Source organism: Sinohyriopsis cumingii, chromosome 5 (genome assembly GCF_028554795.1).
Source record: "Sinohyriopsis cumingii isolate HCF-2022 chromosome 5, ASM2855479v2, whole genome shotgun sequence".
NCBI lineage: Eukaryota > Metazoa > Mollusca > Bivalvia > Unionida > Unionidae > Sinohyriopsis > Sinohyriopsis cumingii.
In genome coordinates this window covers 43976346-44001899 of record NC_142965.1, presented here as the reverse complement: position 1 = coordinate 44001899, position 25554 = coordinate 43976346, and the positions used below count along the sequence as shown (strand labels likewise).

The window sequence follows — 25554 nt, the reverse complement described above, 5'->3', positions numbered from 1 at the left end:
ACCAAATTAGACCATGGGGTGAATGTGTATGTAATGTTTCATGGCAATCCTCCAAGTGGTTGAAGAGAAGAAGTGATAACAAACGTTGTATCTCAACAGGATTTCTTGTCTGAACGGCTGTCATATATGCCAACATTCTGGAAAAACTTGCTACAATCGGCTTAGATTTAAAGATAATGGAGGAAAGCCAAAACTGATTCGAATGATCATGATATAAGAGGGTCAGATTGCTGACGTGGATTTCAAGGTGAAATATGGATTTATGTTGGTGCACCCAAAGAAAACCACGGACAATTTATTTGGGAGACCATTTATGCTGGCACTTGTCGAGACCTGAGATCAAATCAACAGAGGTGCAAACGAGTTGCACATCCAGTCCCCACACCGTCCTTTAAGGGTTTAATAATTTTTAGCTAACCTAACGTCAACATAAACTGAGGCCTGGCTCACACTAATGAAGTTGTTTATTTTGAGTGACTTGCCATCAAAAATGTTTCAAATGTGCCTGTATTTATTTCACTAGCCTATTGTCGACGATTTCATCTGAATTGGGGTGAGTTTGGTGAGCTAAAGTTATAGTTACCCCAGTCAACTGGACGAACCCCTTTCCCCTTCCCAAAACAAGGAAAGAAATAAAACAACATGTAACTAAACTATTCTAAAGGAATACACATCTTCTTAGTGACCTGAGTCTTCTAATACAGACCTTGCTATTGATCTGAGTCTTCAGATACAGACCTTGCTATTGACCCGAGTCTTCAGATACAGACCTTGCTATTGACCCGAGTCTTCAGATACAGACCTTGCTACTGACCCGAGTCTTCAGATACAGACCATGCTATTGACCCGAGTCTTCAGATACAGACCTTGCTATTGACCCGAGTCTTCAGATACAGACCTTGCTATTGACCCGAGTCTTCAGATACAGACCATGCTATTGACCCGAGTCTTCAGATACAGACCTTGCTATTGACCCGAGTCTTCAGATACAGACCTTGCTATTGACCCGAGTCTTCAGATACAGACCTTGCTATTGACCCGAGTCTTCAGATACAGACCTTGCTATTGACCCGAGTCTTCAGATACAGACCCTGTTCTTGACCCGGGTCTTCAGATACAGACCTTGCTATTGACCCGAGTCTTCAGATACAGACCTTGCTATTGACCTGATTCTTCAGATGCAGACCTTGCTATTGACCTGAGTCATTAAATACAGACCTTGCTATTAAGCTGAGTCTTCAGATACAGACCTTGCTATTGACCTGAGTCTTCAGATACAGACCTTGCTATTGACCTGAGTCATTAAATACAGACCTTGCTATTAAGCTGAGTCTTCAGATACAGACCTTGCTATTGACCTGAGACTTCAGATACATTCATTGTTATTGACCTGAGTCATTAAATACAGACCTTGCTATTAAGCTGAGTCTTCAGATACAGACCTTGCTATTGACCTGAGTCTTCAGATACAGACCTTGCTATTGACCTGAGTCATTAAATACAGACCTTGCTATTAAGCTGAGTCTTCAGATACATACCTTGCTATTGACCTGAGACTTCAGATACATTCATTGTTATTGACCTGAGTCATTAAATACAGACCTTGCTATTAAGCTGAGTCTTCAGATACATACCTTGCTATTGACCTGAGTCTTCAGATACAGACCTTGCTATTGACCTGAGACTTCAGACACATTCATTGTTATTGATTTTCAAATTCAGACCTTCTTATTGACCATAGTCTTCAAAATGTTAATTAAAAAGATAAGATCTTTGTATGAAATCTTTTATTTCCTTGTGAACATATTACGGATTGGTTGACATGTTCTCCACTAATTCTCCACTAATATTACTAAATTTCTCACAAACGCAAATTCTGTACATGTTTCATACTTCGTTGCATAATGCAGAATTGTGAAAATATTATTTCTCAAAATATGAACTACAAAATGATGCTGGGTTTGAAATCGAATATCATTTTCCTAAACCTTTCTTGATTCACACAGCACAGAAAAATACATTATAATTCAACATTTACGAATGATCATTTAAAAGTGACAGATGATGTCATCAGTCACATAACAAATTAAATGTATAGTAAACAGAACAAAGAGAGTTCACGGATGATCAAGCATGCAGACAGCACGCATGTTTCGGGCCAATATTAAATATCAATGCTGGGGCAGACATCGAATACAGTGTCAGGGCCGAATCGAATATCATTAATGAGGCCGATATCAAGAATCAAAATCAAGATCTCAAGTGATTGTCGAGGCCCATATATCTTACAAATGTTGGGGTGGGGGGCTGGGGTGGGATCGGAGAATGCTTAACTAACATACGCTTGTCTTCAGCGAAATGTATTCAACTAGTATGAAATTGTTTTAAATTGGAAGACTATCAGCAATAGGTTTCTTGGGCTATTAATCGGAAGTAGTATGGTAGACTCCACGTTAGATATATGCGAGTGTGTCTGCTGCACGCGAGTGCATATAACACCGACTGAGTAGCATCAGTTTTTGGTAACGTGTGCTTAGTCGTGAGGGAGTTCGTGCTCGTGTGTGCAGGCAAGACGATGGGGTCCGTTTATCCGCGGACCTGGCTTCGAATCTCTGTAGAGTACGAATTATTTTTTTAAAACCTGTATGATAGTATTATTTGTATTATATATATATATATATATATATATATATATATATATATATATATATATATATATATATATATATATATATATATATATATATATATATATATATATATGGTCAGTATAGATAAACACAGACAGAGCGATATATTGATTGTGTATGTAGGTCTTAAGTCACGTCTCTGCAAGCCATACAGTACCAACCATTCCCCCCCACCCAACATATCTTTTCGAATGTGAACTGATATGGCTAAATTAATTTTTCCAACGTGCGGACAATTGTCCAGTCCACATGTCAACTCTACATCAGATCGACAAAGTAGCATTTAGTCGCATATAACGCACATGATCAGCTAGAGATCTTCCTCCACCAACTATACTGACCACCATGTGCTGAAAAATGGCGTCAAATCCACAAAATCAAATTAAACCAAACATATCTGCGTTCTTGACAAACTGATTTCTGTGACATGGAGATGAATACGGTACAATGCCTCTATGTCGGATAATATCGAACCGATACAGTATCATGGACGCCCGCACACAGGGGCAGATTGAACCTCTAAACATGTTTTGGCCTACATCAGTAAAACTTAATAGCTCACCAATAAATGTTTGCCCACTCCACGGTCTCCACCCCCACCCCCAAAAATAATTCTGCGGGCGCCCATGTACTGTACTGTGCTTCTATTCCGAAGGAAGGATTATAACTGGAATGTTTTTGTGCATAATACAAATGTAAAGCATTTCGTACTACAGCGGGTAAGAAGGGGGGGGGGGGTAATGCAGCATTAATCAACACAATGTTTTTGATTGAAAATAAAACTCATCACAGCTTTTTAGCTGAATCTAATACAATACCGTGAGCATCTAAAATGAACCTTTCATAATAATAATGAACGCTTTACAACGCGAATGAAGTACATATAAGGTATGCACAATACTCCTTCATTATAACGCTGTCTCTTGGAGCCATATAAAATACCGCAGAATACCGAGACCGCCTTATAATGTAGTGCATTATACGTATACTTTCACTTCAATATAATAAAATGGAATCCCTACCCATATCCAACTTATAGAATGGATCGTGTTAGAATGAAGAACGATATAAAGAGGGAGTAACGTATATCATAAAATTATATAAAACATGCGCAACAGTCTTTCATGTTTTCCACTACAGGTGTATTTGGACAAATGAGCTCTGATTACAGTCTTAAAATAGGACTGTATAATGTGGGAGTCTGGACATTATCTTTAGTTTAACAAAGCTAAAAAACAGTATTTCGAACATACATGCTGCGTACATTTATATACACATTTTGGATCATCAGTCATCTGAGTGAACAGTTCACATATTCACTAAACAAACATAAGATAATCACAGCAAATAATTAACAGCAAGACATCAAAAGTCGGTAAAAATGTATCTTCCAGTAAAAACAAAACTTTGGAAGCTGTCGGTATTTAGTTGGGCGGTGGGCGGGGGTGGGGCAAAATAATAGAGAATCATACTGCAAAAAAGTCTGACTCAGACCCCAAACGTCGTTAAACAAAGTAGTGTATCCCAGCATGAAACGTATAACTACACACAACCATTAGTTCTGCAGAGAAATAGAGTTCCCTCGTTTCTAAATGTGCACAATATCAAACGTTACTCCAAAATAACACTTCTCTATTTACAACCCCCTTATCCTATCAAACCCATCATCTGTTATTCAGTCTTTGTGAGTGTAAAGTCAGCGCAAAAGACCAGACATTGTTTCAAATTGTCCTTTAAACGATTTTGTTATCGTCCAAGATAAGTAACCATTTTGAAGAGACGTCACACAGCTGAAATTTCGTCCGTCGTATCAAAGTTAAAGGTTAGTAGGCTAAGATTTTAACAAAAGCAGTAAAAGTCAGTATTTAAGGAGTCTAAAATACTGTATAATAAAAGCAGTAAAGGTCAGTATGCAAGGAGTATAAAATATTGTATAACAAAAGCAGAAGAAGAAGAAGAAGAATGACAAAACATTGACTAAAGCTGAATTTTAAGTATACGAAAATGATCAGGATTTGCTTGTGTCAGCATGGGCTGTTCAACGTGACCTAAAATAACTATTGTTGAACACTGACATTTACCTCAATAGAAGTTCCCGTACCGGAAAATGATGAGAGACTCCGATATTTGCCCACATGCACTAATTAAACACAAAGCATAGCACGTGTCATAATTCAATTATCTAGAAACTTACGCCTATGATTCTGCTGAAAAGATAATTGTATAAACCTAATTTGTCTCCACGTAAAGAGAATACATTTTATACTCGGGGTATAACTTTATTTTGCCTCAAGAATTTTCACCTCAGCAGAACAATTCATGGCGTCAGAATACTCGGATATTTACTGTAACGATGATTAGTCACATTTTATATGTTACATACTAAAGCCTTCATTAATGGATGCCCTTAGTAAAAGAAATACAATCAATAACGCTAGAACCCAAAATATTATCATGATACAAAATAATTATTTTGATTACATCTCTTTGCACGATGTCAGTAAATGATAAACGGAATGAATATTATATAAATCAACATCACGGTAAAATATTAAGAATACATCATAGATAAAACTGTAATGTATTTTGTATCGGTTTGATCCATAACATGTCTGCAATTATAAATATAAAGAAGTACGGAAGAAGTTGTTGATGAAAGAATTGAACATATACAAGACATACAACACATGTTGGCATGATTCACTGGTCACACTCTTACAAACGCCAATTTACTATCAGGTACTGCAACAAACTCGTCACTTCAATATCCATTTCCATATAAGTCGAGTCCAACTGCAAACTGCACAAATAAAGATCTGCCGTCGCATCATGCGCCGGCAGATATAGGTCTGTGAAATTTGTGAGAAGCAATCAGTGAAACAAACAACATAGATCTTGATCTGTCAGCACATTATGCTACGGTAGATCAGGGTCTTTGACGTTTGCAAGTTGACTCGTCTTACAAGCGAGCATATACGGTAAATTTCCACAAGAGGCAAACATTAGCTATTCAAGCTCGATATAGTTTCCCTGTGTTCTGCAAAATGTAACAGAATACTACCAACGGATCAGTTTACGCCATGATATGCCTGTCACGTGACCTTGTCCTTACTAATGACTTTAAAGTTTAAAATAGGGACCTGAATATGGTATGAAGAGGTGTGGGCATGGGTAGAATTTCATCAAAATATACGCAAGGGTTAAACGGCTACACCCTGGATATACAAAAAACAAGCCACTGTCTTTATCATTTGTTGTTATCTTGACCTTGAGGCAAGGAGTATAACTGTGAACAGGCGAGATACCGTAAAATCACGATGTATAACAGATTGCAGCTTTATTAAAATGTCTTCAGTTGCTCGAAAGTTATATTCCGGACGATGATGTAAGTCGCAGAATTACATTTTCCCCTTGGAATGACCTTGGTCGTGGGGTCTTGATAACGTGTACTACACACCTTCTAACTATGCCTTTTAAACGTGCCCAATTTCAATTTGTTATCTTCAATAGCGCAAACATTTTTTTCTCCAGACAAGGATACAAGTTACAGAATAACATTTGTTTTTGCTGTGACACACCGTCTAGTCATGGTACAGTAAATGTAACGTCTTTTGCAACCATTTTAGTGAAACATATCTGTACCACACCGTTTCTGATCACTTGAAATACCTATCGTATCGTTTCCTTGCCCATAACGTACCGTACCTTTGCAGTATAGCTTCCCTACATCTCGCCACCTCAAGTTATTGAAATTCTGTTTTCTACTTAAATTCAACTTTAAAATGTTAATCGAACCATTATATTCTCTATTAAAACTAGCAGAACCTTCTAAAGCTTTGACAGCAACCTTGCAGCTTGTTCCTTCATTACTGGGTCTGCCTACTGATTCATACCATATTGAACTATTTAGTAAATAATTTTATACCATTCTAAACGGTCCAAATCGTAAGTTATTGTCAATTCATTTCCTTAGCTATCAAAGAACATAGATACGTTGTACCACTCTTACTATTGAATCAGAGCAATGTAAAACAATCCATCTAAAATCTGATAATTTTTTAATATATATTTCCCATTGATCTATCAAAGAGGTAAAGTGAAGAATTTTACCAATCAAACAGTGAGTTTTTATCTTCACACAAATTAGGTGTCAAGTATATACTCTTACTGGAAAAATAAGTTTAATATTTTTTTTAGTCTTGTAATTTTAAATGTGAAAACTATATCCTTATTTTTCAATTTGTGAAAATACAAGATATCCCATCATGCTATGCGGCACTTAGTTTGTATGCCGATAGAAGTTATACTTGCAGCGAGAAAATCGATTATTTCGATTAACAATTAATCGAAACTGTATTACTTTTCAGGCATTCTAATCATTTTTTTAATGCCGATATTTCACACACCATCGTTTGTTTCTTTATGAAGTTATGTCCCTTTAACAACGTTGACAATTAATTGGGTATGGTGCATTGCTCAGTTAAACTTGTTTTTACAGAGAAAGAGCGTAACATAATTTAAGAAATGAACAAAATTTAATTTTATTTATCGTAAAAGGTTAGGTCATCTCACACCTACCATTCTCTCAAATGTCTGATACGTTTTTATCACCAGCCAATAAATGCGATTGAAATTTGAGGGTGATATAAATGTGGCAGCCTGGTGTGATTTCACGCTCGAATATTTTTTCCAGAATGCTCGATAAAAGTTTGTAACAATGCACACATACGACTACAGACTGAAGTCTTCGCAGTTTATTCCACCTAAAAACAAAGTAAGGTCTTACCAAAATGAAGTGCCCTCTAAACAATCGAATCGTAATAAGCCGACATTTTTGACAGTAGTATCTGATTGGATGAGTACAACACAAACAGAACAAGGTATCTTAGACGCTCAGGCTTTATAAGAAGAAACCCACATTATTATTAAGTAATTTAATTGCTCCATTAACAGCTATAGGATTAATGCATAATCGCAACTTGATCGGGTTACCATGTTTTATTGGGTAGGGATGGGGGTGTACTGAAGAATGAAATTAATCTTCAAAGCATTGATGATGAAGCAAGATCTGTGTATAATAAAAAGAAAATTTTCTTGTCCTGCGTAAGTACCAGTTATATTTCATCTTATGGTGCGCCCCCCTCCCTTAAATTTAAACTCGTGACTTTGCCGCCATTTAATTATCGCGTTTTATGGTGCCACACGACGAATATATCCGGTATTAATGTAGGACAAGAAAATATCCTCTATGTATTTATTATATATGATTAACTTCATTATTTATGATGGAATACATTAATTATGAAGACAACATGAAGTAATGAAATATGTAAATTATATACAGTTGTGAAAATGGTATGAAATCCTACAACAAAATCTACCTCGAAAATATTGCAAAAAGACATACATGTATATACATTTAAATAAGCGCTATGAAAATGTGAATGTTAAGGCACTTGGAAATTTTAGCATCGTTTAATTCAAAGGTGTTGTATGATTTAAAAAAAGACCATTGTCATTTGAATAAACACCAAAATCATCCATAAATTCTAAATACAATAATCCATAAAATCAGATCAATGAGCTAATTGTCAGTAGAAAAAATTTAAATCCATAATTTTATCAAACAGGTCAAATCACTGTTTATGGTACGTATCTTATCCACGGTCCTCTGGGAAAATATTATGTGATGTCTGATATATATATATATATATATATATATATATATATATATATATATATATATATATATATATATATATATATATATATATATATATATATATATATATATATATATATATCTTTGGGAAATAATTGGCAACAATGCTTTAAATTACGAACATTTCTCCAAAATCAATTGCCAGAGATGCTTAATGATTATAATTATCAATGAAGTTCGACAAGATATAGCGACAAGTACCGAGTAAAAACACCTGGAATGGATCGATATCGACCTCTGATTGGGATATAAGAGGGATAAAAGTGATTAAATATAGACTATTGATTGTTTTCTAAGAGTAATAACTGCAAATAGATCAATACTGATTTCAAATAGGTCTATGACGAGGATAACTTCAAACACATCAATATCGACTTCTGATTGGTTTCTAACAGTGATAACTTCAAATCCATCAATATAAATTAAATACTGATATTTAACAGGGATAACATCAAATAGATAAATATCGACTTCCGATTGGATTAGAACAGGGAGAACATAGAATAAATAAATATCGATTTCCGATCGATTTATAAGTTGAATCAATTAATGAATATCAACTTTTATGATTGCTTTACTACACGGATATCGTCAGTGATAAAATTATGGATACATAGTTTTTTTTTCTGCCCCAGTTCATAGAAATTAAGACATTTTGAAGCAGAACTAGCTAATAGACCATTACGTTTTCGCCAGTAAGATTGCTGTGGATAATTTTAATGTCTATTGAATGATAATAAAAACAGAATTAGTTACAAATATGTAGAAATAATGCACATAATTAAAAAAAAAAAACAACAACAGGAGAAACAAATTTATATATATCTAAAAATCTCTAACGAGACGTCTGTGGGGGGTGGGGGTTGCTGCATATTCTTAAATTGCTCCTAAATTTAAATCTCCTTTTGTGTTATAAAATTACAACGTTGTTATTTTCTGGAGTCAGGCTTGGGTCAAGATTTGCATTAAAGCAATAAAAAACCTTTGTCGCCTATTAAAGTGAGCAATTATTTGAAAAATATTTGACCAGAAGGGTGATTGAAATGGAATCAATTCCCCGCAAGAAATGGTCTTTGTCTAACAGTTATATTGTTTCTAAAATAAAAGAGAGACTGAAGTAATTATTATCAATTTAAATCAGTGTTCAAAACCGGAGAACATAAATAATGCATAGTGACAAAATATACATACGAATTTAATGGGTATATGCACACGATTGCTTTCAATGGTTTCTCCAACAAAAAAGATGGGTTGCATATCACAACATTTTGCTGTTAGTGTGTTAACTGTTTTAGGAGTAGATAGATTTTTAACGAAACTTATTATGGTGGCCATAAATATAAATTTACCAGTCAAATCTTTCTGTTTCTTAAAGATGTCTGTTAATATTAGCAACCCATCAGTTTTATAAGGAAAGTTCCAAATTCCACTGAGAACTGCTCTCTCGTATAATTACTTCAGCGTACACGTGTCTGGAATATAACCAAGTACAAATATCCATATGGTATCTATCGTGAAAGAAAACTTTGCTTTCTGAACAGCTTGCCTAGCCATCACAAAACGTATGGTCAACTCCAAATCTTACTCAAACATTTTCTGACTAATCAAGGCTTTAAGATTTTCAAGTCTGAAGCAACTTTTCTTACTTGAAATGTTTTATGAACCCAGGGATATATATATATATATATATATATATATATATATATATATATATATATATATATATATATATATATATATATATATATATATATATATATATATATATATATATAACTATCATGTACACATGGTCTAAATATCTCCACAGTCCCAATATGGGTAGGAGTCTTATTATTCCTTGTCGCTGATACAGATTTGTTACATGAGAATTTGTTAAACATAGGTACAATTTAATCCTGTGAATTGTACAATACTGGAAATTCGTTATAATCTTATGGCATCCAAAACTACCCTGACTAAGACTTGTTCATGCATAAAGTTCCCTTGGTCCTACTGGTCCATCAGCAGGTATTCGTGTCAAAGGCATGAACTGTAAACCATTGTCGGTGATGTCTTTACTGGGCTTTCTTTTGCTGGATTTTTTGGAACTGCCAAAACATTTTATAGCAAATCGGAACTCTTCTGCCATCTCAGAGCAAATGGATTGCTGAAATTGGAAAGTTAGGATTGACAATAAATGTGTGTGTTTTATTCGAGGTTTAGCATGAATACGGTCAATGCAGTTTTTAATCCAAAAAGCTAAAATATACGCTGACTTATATAGTAACGAAACAAAAAAGAAAGTTGATTCTCGTTCATGCAATAATCCTGCAGATGGCGTTTGTGTGCAGCAAGTGGTCAGGGCTACTGTTTTATAAATTATAATCGTACAAGCAAGCGTTCGGAAAAGAGAATCTTCCAAGAAATCTTATAGTACACCCACACGATCCAAGAACAGTCAAGAGTGATTGGTTGTTATCTTTACGAGTTCGACGGGTCTTAATGGTAATTCTAAATAATACAAGTGACAGCCTTGTCTGCCAGCTAGTGAAATATTTTATATATAAGTATGGTAACATCTAATTTCGTTTCGCACTTCATTTGTCTTTCTGTTTAACTGATACTCAAGACCGGATTGGTGATGGTAGTGTGGGTATCACAAAAGTCACGTGCCCCAGCCCACCCACCGCAGTCATGTGGCCCCCTGGTCACCGTGGATAAAACTACACATGTTTAAATAAACCATATTTATACTTAGCCTAATATAGACATGATAATTATACACATAAGACAGACAGTTTAAGGACTACTTTAAGGGTGCATTTGTAAATATATAAGCCCCTAGTCCAGACTGTAAGTGCCCGGGGTCCCCTAATGTCTTAATACGACCCTGCCGCCACCAAATATTGACAATAAATTACAACTTATTGATCATTATAAATTTAGGCAGAAGAAAACGATCGTATGTTACAAGAGGACATTTCATAATGCCATCACCGTATGTACTCGTTAATAAGTCGTGTTCAACAACATAGACTTTGATCTGCCGACCAATGATGCGCCGGAAGATCTGGGTATGTGTGGTTTGTCAGGAGTAATCAGTAGAACAAACAACGTAAAGCCTGATCTGCCAACAAACTAGTATTAAATTCTGTGTTGGTTGCGGTCAAACGCGAGAATATACGGTACATAAATCTGTCAACAACTTTTTTTAAGTTAAAACTTCTGCCAAATTTGTAATGATTGAATATCAATTTTAGTGAGAACTGATAAATGGTAACCCTTTCAATTTTAAATTTTGCTGGAATTGATTCAGATTCTTTACATTAGTAAGCAAAAATTGAATCAACAAGTCAATGGGCCTTATACAATTTTGGACCGTCAAGCTTTACTTAATTATTTTCCCTACAGTCTTATATATAAAAAAGAAAACAAGATTTGTGATAAGTGATGTCAGTAGTGTGTAAAAGGAGGTCCCGAACACAAATTATATATTTTATCATCTTTGGTTAATTTTGACAAGAGGATGATCACAAGCAATTTCGTTCCAGTAGACATAAATAACGCCCCATTATTATCAATATCCCTTCAATAAAGAACTCTTCCGCAAGCACATCACCGCCTATTTTACGGACAGCATAATTTTTAACGTTAGCATAACTCGCTACGGTGTCCGAGCCCGGTGTGGTGGTCGGTAATTCTAGTATGGTGGCATTGTGACTCATAGGGATCGATCCTGTCATGGTACCACCAGTTTTATTAGGTTTGTCCGCCTAACCCACTTCGACATGACTCCATGATGATGCGTCAGAAGAGGTTAAGTCAAGTTTTACTGCGGTTGTGGCCAAACAGTATTTTTTTTTATCAAGCTCAGAATCACCTGAGGATCCTCCTGATTCTATTAAGGTTACAAAGACATATTTTGTAAGAAATGAACATTACTAATTTTGATTCTCGTAATGCACTATAAAGAGAAGCATAAACATCATTTTGTATTACCGGATTGTCATTACATGATAATTGGTCCTACCGGTCGCGGTAAAACGAATTTACTACTGAATTTATTACTGAAAAACATGCGTAATTACCAACGGATGATTCTTTACACGTTAAAACCATAGCAGGATAAGTACCAAATGTTATCTAAGTTTACCGATTCGTTATTGTTGAATACCGGCGATGGTGATCCTGTATTTACGGTCATGACAAAGTGGTCCCAGTAGAACTCTCTGGGGATAGGCCCAACATAAAATTAAAGTAATTGACGATATTGAAATCGAGCGCGATAATATGACTAAAATTTGCAAGTATTTGACGATATCGCGCAATAAACATTGTAACAGCATTTATTTAACCCAGTCATATTATGACGTGCATGAATATATCCAGCGCGTGCTTTTTTCCGGTCTAGATAACCATGATATCGATTCGATCGCGAGGGATCATTGCAGTGGGATCACTTCTAAAGTTTTCAAAAACTGTTATCATGCAGCGACCTCCAGCTCTAAATATGATGTCATGACGTTTCATCGTGACACTGAAACTGTGCTAGAGCGATATCGAAATGGTTTTTTGATTCCTCCTCCGTAAATTGTTATGTGTCGCTCTCAGTATAAAACATGTCATTGAGAGAATAAAATCCAAGCGCCAGCGTGACGACGTGCAGAGAGAATGTGTGGAGCAGCGTACGGATTTACGTTTGCATGTGCTAAAAGATAATGTGGGTAAACAATAACATCAGCGGAATCTAAGGCAAGAACTGTTTAAACCCATTACCGAAGCGCTTGGCAGTACCGCGGCAGGACACGATGTGAAATAGATCAAACTCATGGCAAAAATTAGTCGAAGTCGGTACAGCAATCGATGCCAAGCAGGATCAGCTCATGGCAAAATTAGTCAAAGTCGGTACAGCAATCGATGCCAAGCAGGATCAGCTCATGGCAAAATTAGTCGAAGTCGGTACAGCAATCGATGCCAAGCAGGATCAGCTCATGGCAAAATTAGTCGAAGTCGGTACAGCAATCGATGCCAAGCAGGATCAGCTCATGGCAAAATTAGTCAAAGTCGGTACAGCAATCGATACCAAGCAGGATCAGTTCATGACAAAATTAGTCGAAGTCGGTACAGCAATCGATGCCAAGCAAGATCAGCTCATGACAAAATTAGCCGAAATCGGTGCAGACACCGATCTCAAGCAGGTTTAGCTCATTGCAAGGATCACCGATGCTATTGCAAAAGAGGGCGATTTTTTACGAGAGGAAATTTAAAACATACGTGAGCACCACGAGACGGTTTTAAAAAAAAAACGCCATTACCTTAAGCCTTACGCCGTTCCTGTTTTAAAATTACCTAGCTAAGTAAACACTACATTAAGTAATGAAGGTATCAGCTCTACCAAAAAATTACTTAGACCGGCAAGGGGGTCCATGGGGGATCTAATACCCGTGACGGATCTAAAACTTGTGACGGGTGTCGTATCCATTACTATCAGCAAGCGGCTGAGATTGTCTCACGGTTACAATTGCTCACTGCTTATAAAAAAAAAGTGCGGGTAATACCAGTGCAGATCTCGATAAAGAAATCGTGGAAATTCTAAACCATCTATTAGACCAAAAATTTGTGACGCGCAATCAATACCAAATATTCTACAGGGTCTTGATTTCTGTATAAATCCGCTGAAATTTTAGTATAAATCTGATAATGTTATACAAATTATTAAATAAAGAAAATATCGCTAGACGATACAACGTTGTTATTTGATTCTCGCTCGGCGAGTTCTACCGTGCTATACAATCTGCTGCTACAATTAGATCAGAAATCCACTTAAAATTTGGAACAATAATTTTTGTGCAATATTACCGAGAAATATAACTTGTTTCATTATACCACAGAAACCCTGATAGTCGGATGGCAAACCCTCACTCGAGCGGGTTTCTCCAACGCAGTACATGAATAAATCCGCAGCGGCTGAAAACAATCAATTTGTACTGAGGTGCTTATCGTTGTGGATGCCCAAAATCACACCCTCGATTACGTATGCACTCGAAATGATGTTAGCTAAATTTACCCCAAAAAAATATATTGTGAGCAAAATCGGATTTATCTGCAGCAATTTACCGCGGCACACGTCACCAACACGTGGCGAGTAGCAACAAATGCTGGCAGCGAGCTCTCCAGGCATGTGTTTGTGGTTTTTCAACTGACGGAACGATGTGTGGATCAGACCGGAAACAAGCATGTGTTTGATCCCATCGGGGTTAACTGCATTCACGTCCCCGTTTATTCGAGGCAATATTCCGAACGAGAACTCGAATGTAATTTAGATATCGCTAATGGAAATTACACTCGAGCGTATATGATGCTGATGGAACCGTTGCAATAATACCAAGACACAAATGCATTTATTCAAATTTCTTTAGAAGATTTTTGCGGCGTTACACCCCATTTTTCATTTTCGACGTCTCCAAACACACCGAACGACTTAAAGACTCCCCAGCGGATATTGAAATCCAGTGGACAGCTGCCCCTGGTGGGGAATTTAAGTGTTACGCTTTAGTTATTTTTTCTGATCGGTTCAAGAAGTTGGACATCCTCAACGGAAAAATGAATGTTATCGTCTGAAAGACGAACATCGTGTAAAATTCAAGTCAGTTTTAGAGACAATTATAGTTTAAATTGCAATGCATTTTTAGAGACGAGCACGTGTGAAATACAAGGCATTTCTGGAAATGAACTATTACCAAAAATATCTCATTTGTTCTGTAAAACATTTGCCAGGACAAAGACAGAGCCGGCCCAACAATGATCACACTCATGGTTGGTCTATGGCATCATCCGTTTTTCATGGGATTAAGATTCTTGGTCCTAAAATCTTAGCATCAGTGTTAATGCCGAATGGTGTAGCTTCAGCAGCAGGAGCGGCTTCTGGGTCGACAGAACTAGCGGTGAGGCAACGGAGTAATGTTTCGGGGAAATGGTTTACGTGGAAATGCATTTATTTTTAGAAAAGAGAAGATGATCATCGCATCACCAACGGGATATCATAAACCAAAAAAACGTAAAAAACCTAAATAATATCACATGTTAAAATAGAATACCGTATGTTCAAATCGGATTAACCTTGACACAAAAGAAAAGGATCGCCGCAGCATCGCAATATAAAAATAAACCGGTATCGGTTAAGCTCGTCAGGTGGCTGAATTAACTAAACACGCTGCGTCTAATTCATACGGAGGAAAGCTGTGTGATTCATATTCAAAATTACTATGATGGGGATGGGTCGTATTGGGTAGCGGTAGTCAATGATCTTGCTCAGAAAGAATAGAATATTTTGATTCATTTTCTTTAATTCTTCCAGATGACATAATTCCATATGTAAAAACAGGTCACCCAAAAAGGGACATGTGTAATTCATTTTAGATTCAGGGTATCAATGATAATACTTGTGGGTGGTATTGCATTCAGCACACCAAAGTGAGTCACAGCGGAATATGTCTTGTAGACACATTACTGTCAATGTTTCCGGAAACCACTTTAAATATAATAGAAAGAAACTTAATAGTATAAGAATGAACGGTAATAGTTCGTGGTGCTTACGTGCAGGACGGGGACGGGAAACCTGGAGGAGGTGGACGTGACTACCAAAAATAATCTGAAAATGATTAGGTCTCATCAATTTGTACACCACGCACAGCCAAAGTAAAGATGAGGTGATCGAGCCTTTTAATAGGCCGTTAAAAGAAAAGGTTCACCAGTGATAACATTCACCGATATTTAGATTTTTTTGCCACAAATTGTGGACGAGTACAATCACACGAGAAACCACAGCATCGAATGACTCCCACAGAACCCATCAAAACTAGCAATAAGAAAAAGTTACAGACGCTTTATTTGTTGCGTCCCACATATGTATAACATAGGAGACCGGGTGAGAATCAGCTGACAAAAACGCACGTTTGAAGAAGGGTGTATCCTCTACTGGACCGAAGAAGTTATTTTTGGTAGATAAAGTTCAGAGAACATTACCTGTCACCTACTCACTAAAAGATGCGACAGGAGAACCTATTAACATTCTTTTTACGAGCATGATCCTTACACTTCCGGTGGCCTGGTGGTTGGAGCGTCCGCCTCTGATGCGGAGATCGCGGCTTCGAACCCGGGCCGAGTCATACCAAAAACATATAAAAATGGTACTAGCAGCTGCCTTGCTTGGCGCTCAGCATTATGAGGTTAGTGCTAGGACTTTTCGGCCTGGTCTCATGATTATGTGACTGGGTGGAACATCATGCTACATGTCTACGGTACGATGACCCAGTGCTTGATATCACTATAAACTGCCACACTCAGATATCGTTGCAAAATGACTGAAACATTGTCAAAGCTACGGTAAAAATCTAAAACACACACACACACACACACACACACACACACACGCGCGCGAGCAGGAACTGCAAAACAAAACAACCAGGACATTTTCAGGATAGAAAAATCCATTTCGACCAAAGAAAAATATCACTTCTCAGATAGTTCAGTTATCCTGTTGAATTTAATTCGATGATTCCGACAGCGGCGTTGAAGACGCTGCCGTTATTTGTTTAATCACAAGCGATAACGCCGATGATGTGCAAGCACATTGCGTCAGCGCCTTAGAAATAATTTTATCATAAGCCACTGAAACGCTTTTGCATGAGACTGCGGACATACCTCAGCACATTCGGTTAACCCATGATTTACAAAATACGTTTATACACACAATCCTGTTTAATGAATTTCATTCTGTCGGGCAAGGGGTGGTGTTGCGTGTGATGCAGTTGAGCAACATGTAAAATTGCTCTCGTTGTGGTGCTGTCAAATTAAAACGTTTGAGTTTATTTCTTAAATGATACTTCAGCTTATATTTTTGCACCGGGCGCTGATGACCAGCGTAAGACCCATCTAGACATGGATCTAGCTCAGGCTCATCAGAAGAAAATCAGCTCTGGAATGTAACTAAGATATTTAATCGGCATCGTCACAGTCTCATCCAAATGTTTTAACATCTCTTCACATGTGGGGTTCGGCCCCGGTTCTGCATCGGGAAATGGGTGAGGACACCAACGTTTTAGTATTTCTTCACAGAAAGTGGTTTAGCATCGATTCCTCCTCTGGAGAGTAGCTGGAGAGGTCCATTATTTATAAAGTTATTACTCACAGACATTCCAAAGCTAACAACAAATATTTGCCCGATTAGGATTCTGATCAGGAATCTAAGTACACATTATTTATCTGACTAAACAATCTTTTTGGCTGGGCAATGTCACAACCGATGTCCGTCGGAAATTTCTCTCATATGAACCCGGAAAAAATTACAGAAATGTTGCTCCACAGCAATAACGACACAGGCTATTTTCTCAAGGTCGATTTATTTTATCCTCATAAACTACACGAGCTGCACAACGATTATCCACCAGAGGCAGAAACTTTAGTGATCACCGAGGACATGATGAGTCCTCATACGCTGCGGCTAAGACACGAGCTGGAGTGTAAGGGAAAAACCTCTAAATTAGTTCCTCATCTGATGTAAAAACTTAGGTTTGTCATTCATTACAAAAATCTCAGGCAGTACTTGTCATTATGTGTGGAGCTGTATAGAATTCATCGTGTGCTCAAATTTGATAAACTCAAATGGTTAGAAACTTACATAGCTTTTAACACCTCAAAAAGAGTACCGGCCAAAAGCGATTTCTATAAAGGTTTCTTCAAACTGATGAATAATTCGGTGATCGGAAAAACCATGGAAAATATTCGAAAGTGAGTAGATATCGAGCTGGCGAACGATGTGGTACGGATAAATAAAACAGTCACAGATCCCAAGTTCGTCAGCATAAAAATCTTCGATGGCAATTTAGAAACCATCCACGGGTAAAAACAAAGCTAGTTATGCGCAAGCCAATCTATATCGGGTTTGGTGTGTTAGAGCTATCCAAAATGCTCATGTATGATTTTCATTACGGACACATCAAATCCCGCTACGGCATTAACGCCAAACTGTTGTTTACTGATACCGACAGCCAGTGCTATGAAATTAAAACAGAGGATGTATACATGGACATGTTCTCGGACAGGCATTTGTTCGATTTTTCGGATTATCCTCAATCATCGAAAAAATTAAGGATGAAATGAACTCGATGCCCATGGCAGAATGTATCGGATTGCGAAGTAAGATGTACTCAGTCAAATTAGCAGGTGTTGAGGTTAAAAAACGCGATAAAGGAATAAAAAGTATCGTTAAAAAAATTGCTGATACCAAATCATTACGTAGCAGCACTTGAAGAAATTAAGATGTTTTCATGCAAGAACATGATCAGATCGCACTGTCATCATATATTTACATACTCCATCAACACAGTGGGTCTGTCCTGTTACGATGACAAGCGCCATGTTCTGGAGGATGGTATTACCACTTTAGCCTATTGACACAAAGATAGCGGAGAAGCCGTTCAAGATACTTTACTACGTGATCTCGGACTGATTTAAACACCGGGCAGGAAAAACAGATTGGTCAGAGCAGATCGTGGCGTTAGCAACAGGACCATTCATTTCAACCATAAAACAAAGGCTGTAGTCACGACTTAAGGTGAGACGGATCCGGCAACACACCCAACCGGCGATCAACATTATCTTCTGGGTCCGAACCCATCTCAAAAACTACTCTCAGGAGTAAAAACATGTTATATTTTGTGTTCATCTTCGCTAGCCAAGGTTCCGATATGATTAACCTATCTACACCTCGACGTATCGAGCAAATATTACAGTGCTTCGGGTCTGTTAATTCCATTGGATGCGGCGGCAAGTTACTGCATCCAATCGAAATTATGTTATTCAAATTTGAACACCGTTCCTACATGACTGAGACAAGGGGAGAACAGAACTTAAATAGACTGATAAATAAGCAATTTTCCAGTGCAGGTCTGTGTTGCACAAACACCTTTATACTCAAATGCACCTGTAATGGCTTCACTCTGGTATATAGTCATACTTTCGATGTCAAACTTCAAAGGTATCCTTTTTAGGTCAATTTCCCCAACCATTTTCGGCCGCTGTACAATGTACCACGCTATTGGTTAGCCGAGGAGGCAACTAATAAAATACAATAGATGTGGCTAGGACAAAGCACCAATATATATTTTCGATCCGCCAAGGTGTAAATAGTGTTATCACATCGGAACCTTGGCTAGTGAAGATGATTTTGTGTTCGGAACTGACATTTTGCCTCAAAAAATGCAACAAAAGCAACAGTCGGAGAAATAAGGAAGGCGGATGCGAGAACAAGAGATATCATTGTCAAAATAAGCCTATTATGATAAAATATCATATTTTGTGTTCGGAACCGCTTTTTACATATTACTTATGTCAATATCGGAAGATACGTGCTATCTACAAGCAAAGATGGAATGTTTATAGATAATATATGGTACCAGAGAAAAGTGCTTGAAGCTTGAGAGCTAAAACGATGAAAATATGCGGAATAATATTATTTGAACGGCTGTAAATAGTTATTTAGAAGGTGTAAATCGGTTAAATAATCCAGGTTGCTCATGATAAATCTTTAAAACTCTTGTGATATTCTGTGATCTGACTTGTTATTTATTACGAATACAGTTTAGGGTGATTATGCTTAAAAAAAACAAAAAGCAAACAATATTATGAATTTAGTTATTTCATAATAATAGAAGAAAAATAAACTTACCCTATCTTCACTTGCATTTTTCCTTGCTTTCCAAATGAATTCACATATCGCTATCAGAAATCCAAAACAAAGACCTCCAACGAGCACTACAAAAACGCCACCCACATTTGTGATGCCGAGGGCGCTGGCATCTTTCTTCTTGTCATCTACTAAACATTTACCCCCACTTTTCTCAACCCACCACTTTGTATAGAGTTTTTGAATTTCCTGATTTTCGTGAAAGTGGATGATTTCATTGGAAATTATCTCTGTGTAAGGGGAATCTGCAAATAACAATAATATATCCCGTATTAAAAATATATTCCGATTTTGTAATAACAATAATACACAGTAATAACAAGATATTCAGATCTTGAAATAGCATTAATGTATCAAGTATGAGATAGATATTCAACGTTTGTAATAGCAATAATACATTAAATTAATATTAGATATTTATATTTTGAATGATGCCTCCATGGATTTACATAATTGTATTGATATAGATTGTCGATTAATAAATATATGTCTAAGCATAAATCTTTAAAAGACTGACAGGTAAATATATCGTATAACCTATTCGGATTGCAAAAATGTAATGTAAAGAAATAAATCGCAGATACGCAGTACTTGGAACAATCTCTGCAAAATATAGCACATGCTTAAATCCTTTACACTGTCTAACAATAAAGTTAAAGAACGCAACTAGTAAAACAAGTTTTATAATTTCTAACGGAACAAGGATTTTGCATAGAGGTAAACTGTATGGCTCTCAAACTCATGTTTATGCTGAAAACAAAAATGTATGGAAAGTATTTATTCTGATTTGGAACAAAGTCTATGTCATAAATTGTTAAGCTTAGAGGTTGAGAACAATACTGTGCTGAAAATACCTGACCATTACATGAATATGTAAATCCAAAACTTGTATGAGTATATCGAGGTCTATGTTTAGTAAATCGAGATCCATTAGTAAAAATGTCAAGTGTATATCTTCCGCACCACCATGAAGTCCACACTTACAACGCAAACGTTTGGGCTCCAACACAGCACTCTCTTGAAGTTCACATGTACAACTGAAGATGGGGTTTCAAACAAAATTATTCATTACTTGAAAACAATGTATATTTGAATCGTAATTGCTTTTGCGTAACTATTTTGTAAAGACATGATAAGAAACAGAGTCATCACTCAGTCAATTTGCAGATGTGTGGAAATCTGACATTATCTTCAAAAATGAACATAAATAAAACTTATATATGCGGAGGGGAATAGTGAAATAGTCAAAAGTGTAAAGAAACTAATTTTAGGATGGACAGAAGGACTAAATAGGTAGGATTTCATGGACAGTGAATAATGAAAATAGGTAGGATTTCATGTACAGTGAATAATGAAAATAGGTAGGATTTCATGGACAATCAGAGGACTAAATGAAAATCGAAAGAATTTCAGAGATAGTCTAATGGACTAATGAAAATAGGGAGGATTTGATGTACAGTCAAAATGACTAATGCAAATAAGTAAGATTTCATGTACAGTGAATAATGAAAGTAGGTAAGATTTCATGTACAATCAAAATGACTAAATTAAAATAAGTAGGATTTTATGGACAGTCAAATGGACTATATGAAAATAGGATTTCGTGGAGAGTCAAGTGGACTAAATAAATAGGTCGGATTTTATGGACAGTCAAATAGACTAAATAAAAATAGGTAGGATGTCATAGACAGTCAAATGGACTGTCAAAAGGCAAATTGGTAGGATTTCATGGACAGTCAAATGGATTAAAGGCAAATTGGAGGGATTTCATGGACAGTCAAATGGACAAAAGACAAATTGGTAGGATTTCATGGACAGTCAAATGGACTAAAGGCAAATTGGTAGGATTTCATGGACAGTCATATGGACTAATGCAAATTTGTAGGATTTCATGGACAGTCAAATGGACTAAAGGCAAATTGGTAGGATTTCATGGACAGAGAACGGACAAATGAGCAGAGGATAGAAATCAACATTTCTTTAGATGGTAAAGAATATCACAGTAGTCTTATTGAACATAAAAGACTAACCTCTTGGTGTTGCAATACCATATCCTTTCGAATCCAGCAATCCACCGACTGCCATTAGCTCACAATTCCTCTGTACAGCATAATCTATGCTAGATGACTCTCCCATATAAGCATAATCTCCACTCTTGACTCTCTGTATGGCTTCCTCCGTTGAGTTTACAAAGACTGTGGGCTCCTCAGAGTTCATGAAACTCCACATTCGCTTGTACAAAGGTATGTCTGAGTCCTGAAGTTAAAATAATGACTCCTAAATACAGCCAGTAATTCTATCTCACGGGTAATTCGATCACCCAGGAATTCCTACGTCAACTTAAAATCTCAGCCCATTGAAACAATTTGTTGAAGTGTTCGAAAAAAAATCAGGCAAGAATATCAAGAGAGATTAATAACTGCTAATCATGTGCTTTTGTACTACATAATTTTCACAAAGCATTGTTTATGGCAAAAATAAAGGCGAACACTTACACCCATTGACTGACTCATAAGACCATTACCAATAATATAGGATGCTGAGATTAACTGACACATAAAGTCATTGCTAATAATATAGACTTGCACACAACGCCATTGCCAACAGCAGAGGATGCCGCAACTGAATGACACATAAAGCCATTGCCAATAGAAGAGGATGATGAGATTACCTGACATATACAGTCATTGCCAATACTATAGGATGCTGAGATTAACTGACACATAAAGCCATTGCCAATAGTAGAGGATGCTTAGATTAGCTGACGTATAAAGTCATCGCCAATAATATAGGATGCTGAGACTGACTGACACATAAAACCATTGCCAACAGCAGAGGATGCCGCGATTGACTGACACATAAAGCCATTGCCATTAATATAAGATGCAGAGACTGACTGACACACAAATCCATTGCCAATAATATAGAATAGAGGGAATGACAGTAGAGCCTAGTTCCTATGAACACATTAGACCAATATTGATTCAAGGAAGTTATATGATATATGGCTTTTATTATATTTTCTGCTAACAACTTTCTTCCACCTGCAAACTGCGTAAACACATAAATTGTATGGTTGAATGAGCCAGCCATACGAGAGCTTAACTGTTTGTCTAACATATGGTTTAAATTTAAATGGAATAACGTAGATATTGTGGTTCTGGGCTCATTCTGTTCACAGTTGTTTGCTTAGTAATACATGGTTGATCAAACCGTATGTTTTAACTCGCTACAATAAAACGTTTATTTAATAGGTCCCGGATGTTTCAAAGCATACAAAAATCCTTGTTTTCATAAAAGTCTCAAAGTTAAGATTTAAAACCATTTTCACTGTTCCTCATTATGCATACAATCAAGTTCTGGGGAAAATTATTCCAAGAAACATGGTTTCGTAAAAGAAAAGTTAATTCGATAAATTTGTAATAAAAAAGACATATCATTAGAGAAGACTCAGTGGATTCATCTTCGCTAGCCATGGTTCCAATACGTTAACATATCTACAACTTGGAGGATAGATCAGATTTTTCAGTGCTTTGTCCTAGCGACATCTATTGGATTTCATGAGTTGCCTCCTTTAGTATGTAATGCCAACTAATGAATAGCGTGTAACAGCTGCTCATTGGAGGTTCGGCCAAAAATGGTATCCGCAATTGACTTCAGAAGAATACTTTTTTCAATTTAACATCGATAGTATGAGAACGTACCAGATAAAAGCCATTTCATGTGTATTTGAGGGAAAGGATGTATTTGTTCAAGCACGTGCCGGCACTGAAAAATTGCTTCTTTATGAGTCCATTCCAGTCGTGTGCTCCCCTTGTCTCCATCATGTAGGAGCAGTGTTCAAATTTGAACAACTTGATTTTGTTTGGCTGCAGTGGCGTGCAGCTGCATCCAATGAAATTAACAGACCAAAACCGCTGAAATATCTAATCGATCCGCCAAGACGCAGATGGGCTAACATATCGGAACTTTGGCTAGCGAAGATGCAGTGCATCTGAGAATATGTCCTTTATAGGTGGTGTCCATTATGAATGAATTTTCCTCAAATGGCTTGATCTTTATCTAATTCCGAAAACGCACATGCCGTATACGGTAGTTTTTTAAATCTAGAACAGCATGTGCTCCTTTTAATACCGAGAATTAATGGTAACACAGTGTTTTCAAAATATCTTATCAAAATAGGAAAATAAAAATTAGGTCACGAGAAAAACGGAATGCATAATGAAAATGTAATTTTGCAGTTACCATCTGGTGATATGATACAATATATTTTATAAGCAAAAGGAGAGAAATTATTTTATTTTTTATGGAGGACAGGTACACGGAGATCGATATTTAAGATTCCCGACTGGCAGATGAAAATCCACATTTGGGATTCCTGACAGGCATGCGATGATCCTTTATTTGGATTTCCCACAGGTACATGAGGATCCACATCTTGGGATTCCCGACAAGTAATGAGGATCCTCATTTAGGATACCTGAAGTATTATTAACAAATAGGCATCCATGTATATGCCTCCCCCCCACCAAAAAATACCAGTTAATCAATTGGACTGGAGAAATATGATTTGAATTTAAATGTGACCTGGGTTCAAGTTGTATTTTCGTTAATTTACGGGAAAAAACGAAGAATATGGTTATTATTGGAAAGTTTTTGATTTCTAAGTGGTTATAATTTGTGGTGTCCTTCGATATAGGCATCATTACATTCCCTCAGCTATTTACCTGGAAAAAAGCCTTGGTTGACCCGGAATTGAGGGTGCCATATTTAATCTTTGTCTGTTCTGCCAAATCCTGTGCACTTCCAATTGCGGACTCCATTCTTTCAACGGTCAAGAAAGCGGCTAAATTTGCAGTGTACGACGATATCATGATGAGAGTGAAAAACCACCAAATCGTACTCACAAGTCGGGTAGATACAGCTCTAGGAGATATTTCACAACCTACAAAAGTTGATTATTGAAATGTTTCTGAATATTAAGCTGACATTTTTATATGACTTTTAATCGTAATGTATATCTCATTAAAATCAGTTTCAAATGTACAATAGTAATAATTTATCACATAATGTTGATAAGTCTATAAGCCTGTAGTAATATATATATATATATATATATATATATATATATATATATATATATATATATATATATATATATATATATATATATATATATATATATATATATATATTATATTCAAATTCTTAAGACATAGGCATTTTTGCTTAATTTTCATTATAGTTGAGCATAAATTTGAAAATCGTGTCATTTCTCTCATGATTTTTCTTCCCCCAAAACAACACCAATTTTAAAGAAATAATGCAGGTCACAGAAAATTATCTTTGCAATGTTAGACAATGAACTCCGTAGTCCTGAAGATTGTTTTGTGAGCACAAATGGAAACGAAAAC

The 25554-nt window shown here is 36.5% G+C and overlaps 1 protein-coding gene and 1 long non-coding RNA gene across 5 annotated transcripts in view; one reads left to right on the top strand and one right to left on the bottom strand.

Annotated features, from left to right (window-relative positions):
* Positions 1-25554, top strand: part of LOC149799042 (uncharacterized) — an 83558-nt gene that overhangs the window by 53617 nt on the left and 4387 nt on the right. The gene's annotated exons all lie outside the window — the stretch shown is intronic.
* Positions 1773-25554, bottom strand: part of LOC149799040 (glutamate receptor ionotropic, kainate 2-like) — a 328910-nt gene continuing 305128 nt past the window's right edge. For all 4 annotated transcript variants that reach the window (XM_089958002.1, XM_089958001.1, XM_089958003.1 and 1 more), the window contains 4 exons: positions 24868-25085; positions 22171-22396; positions 20123-20385; positions 1773-10561 (listed from right to left, as the gene is read on the bottom strand). In XM_089958002.1, coding sequence (XP_089814128.1) covers positions 10382-10561; positions 20123-20385; positions 22171-22396; positions 24868-25085 — 887 coding nt within the window. In that variant the 3' untranslated portion in view covers positions 1773-10381. The remainder of the gene's footprint in view (positions 10562-20122; positions 20386-22170; positions 22397-24867; positions 25086-25554) is intronic.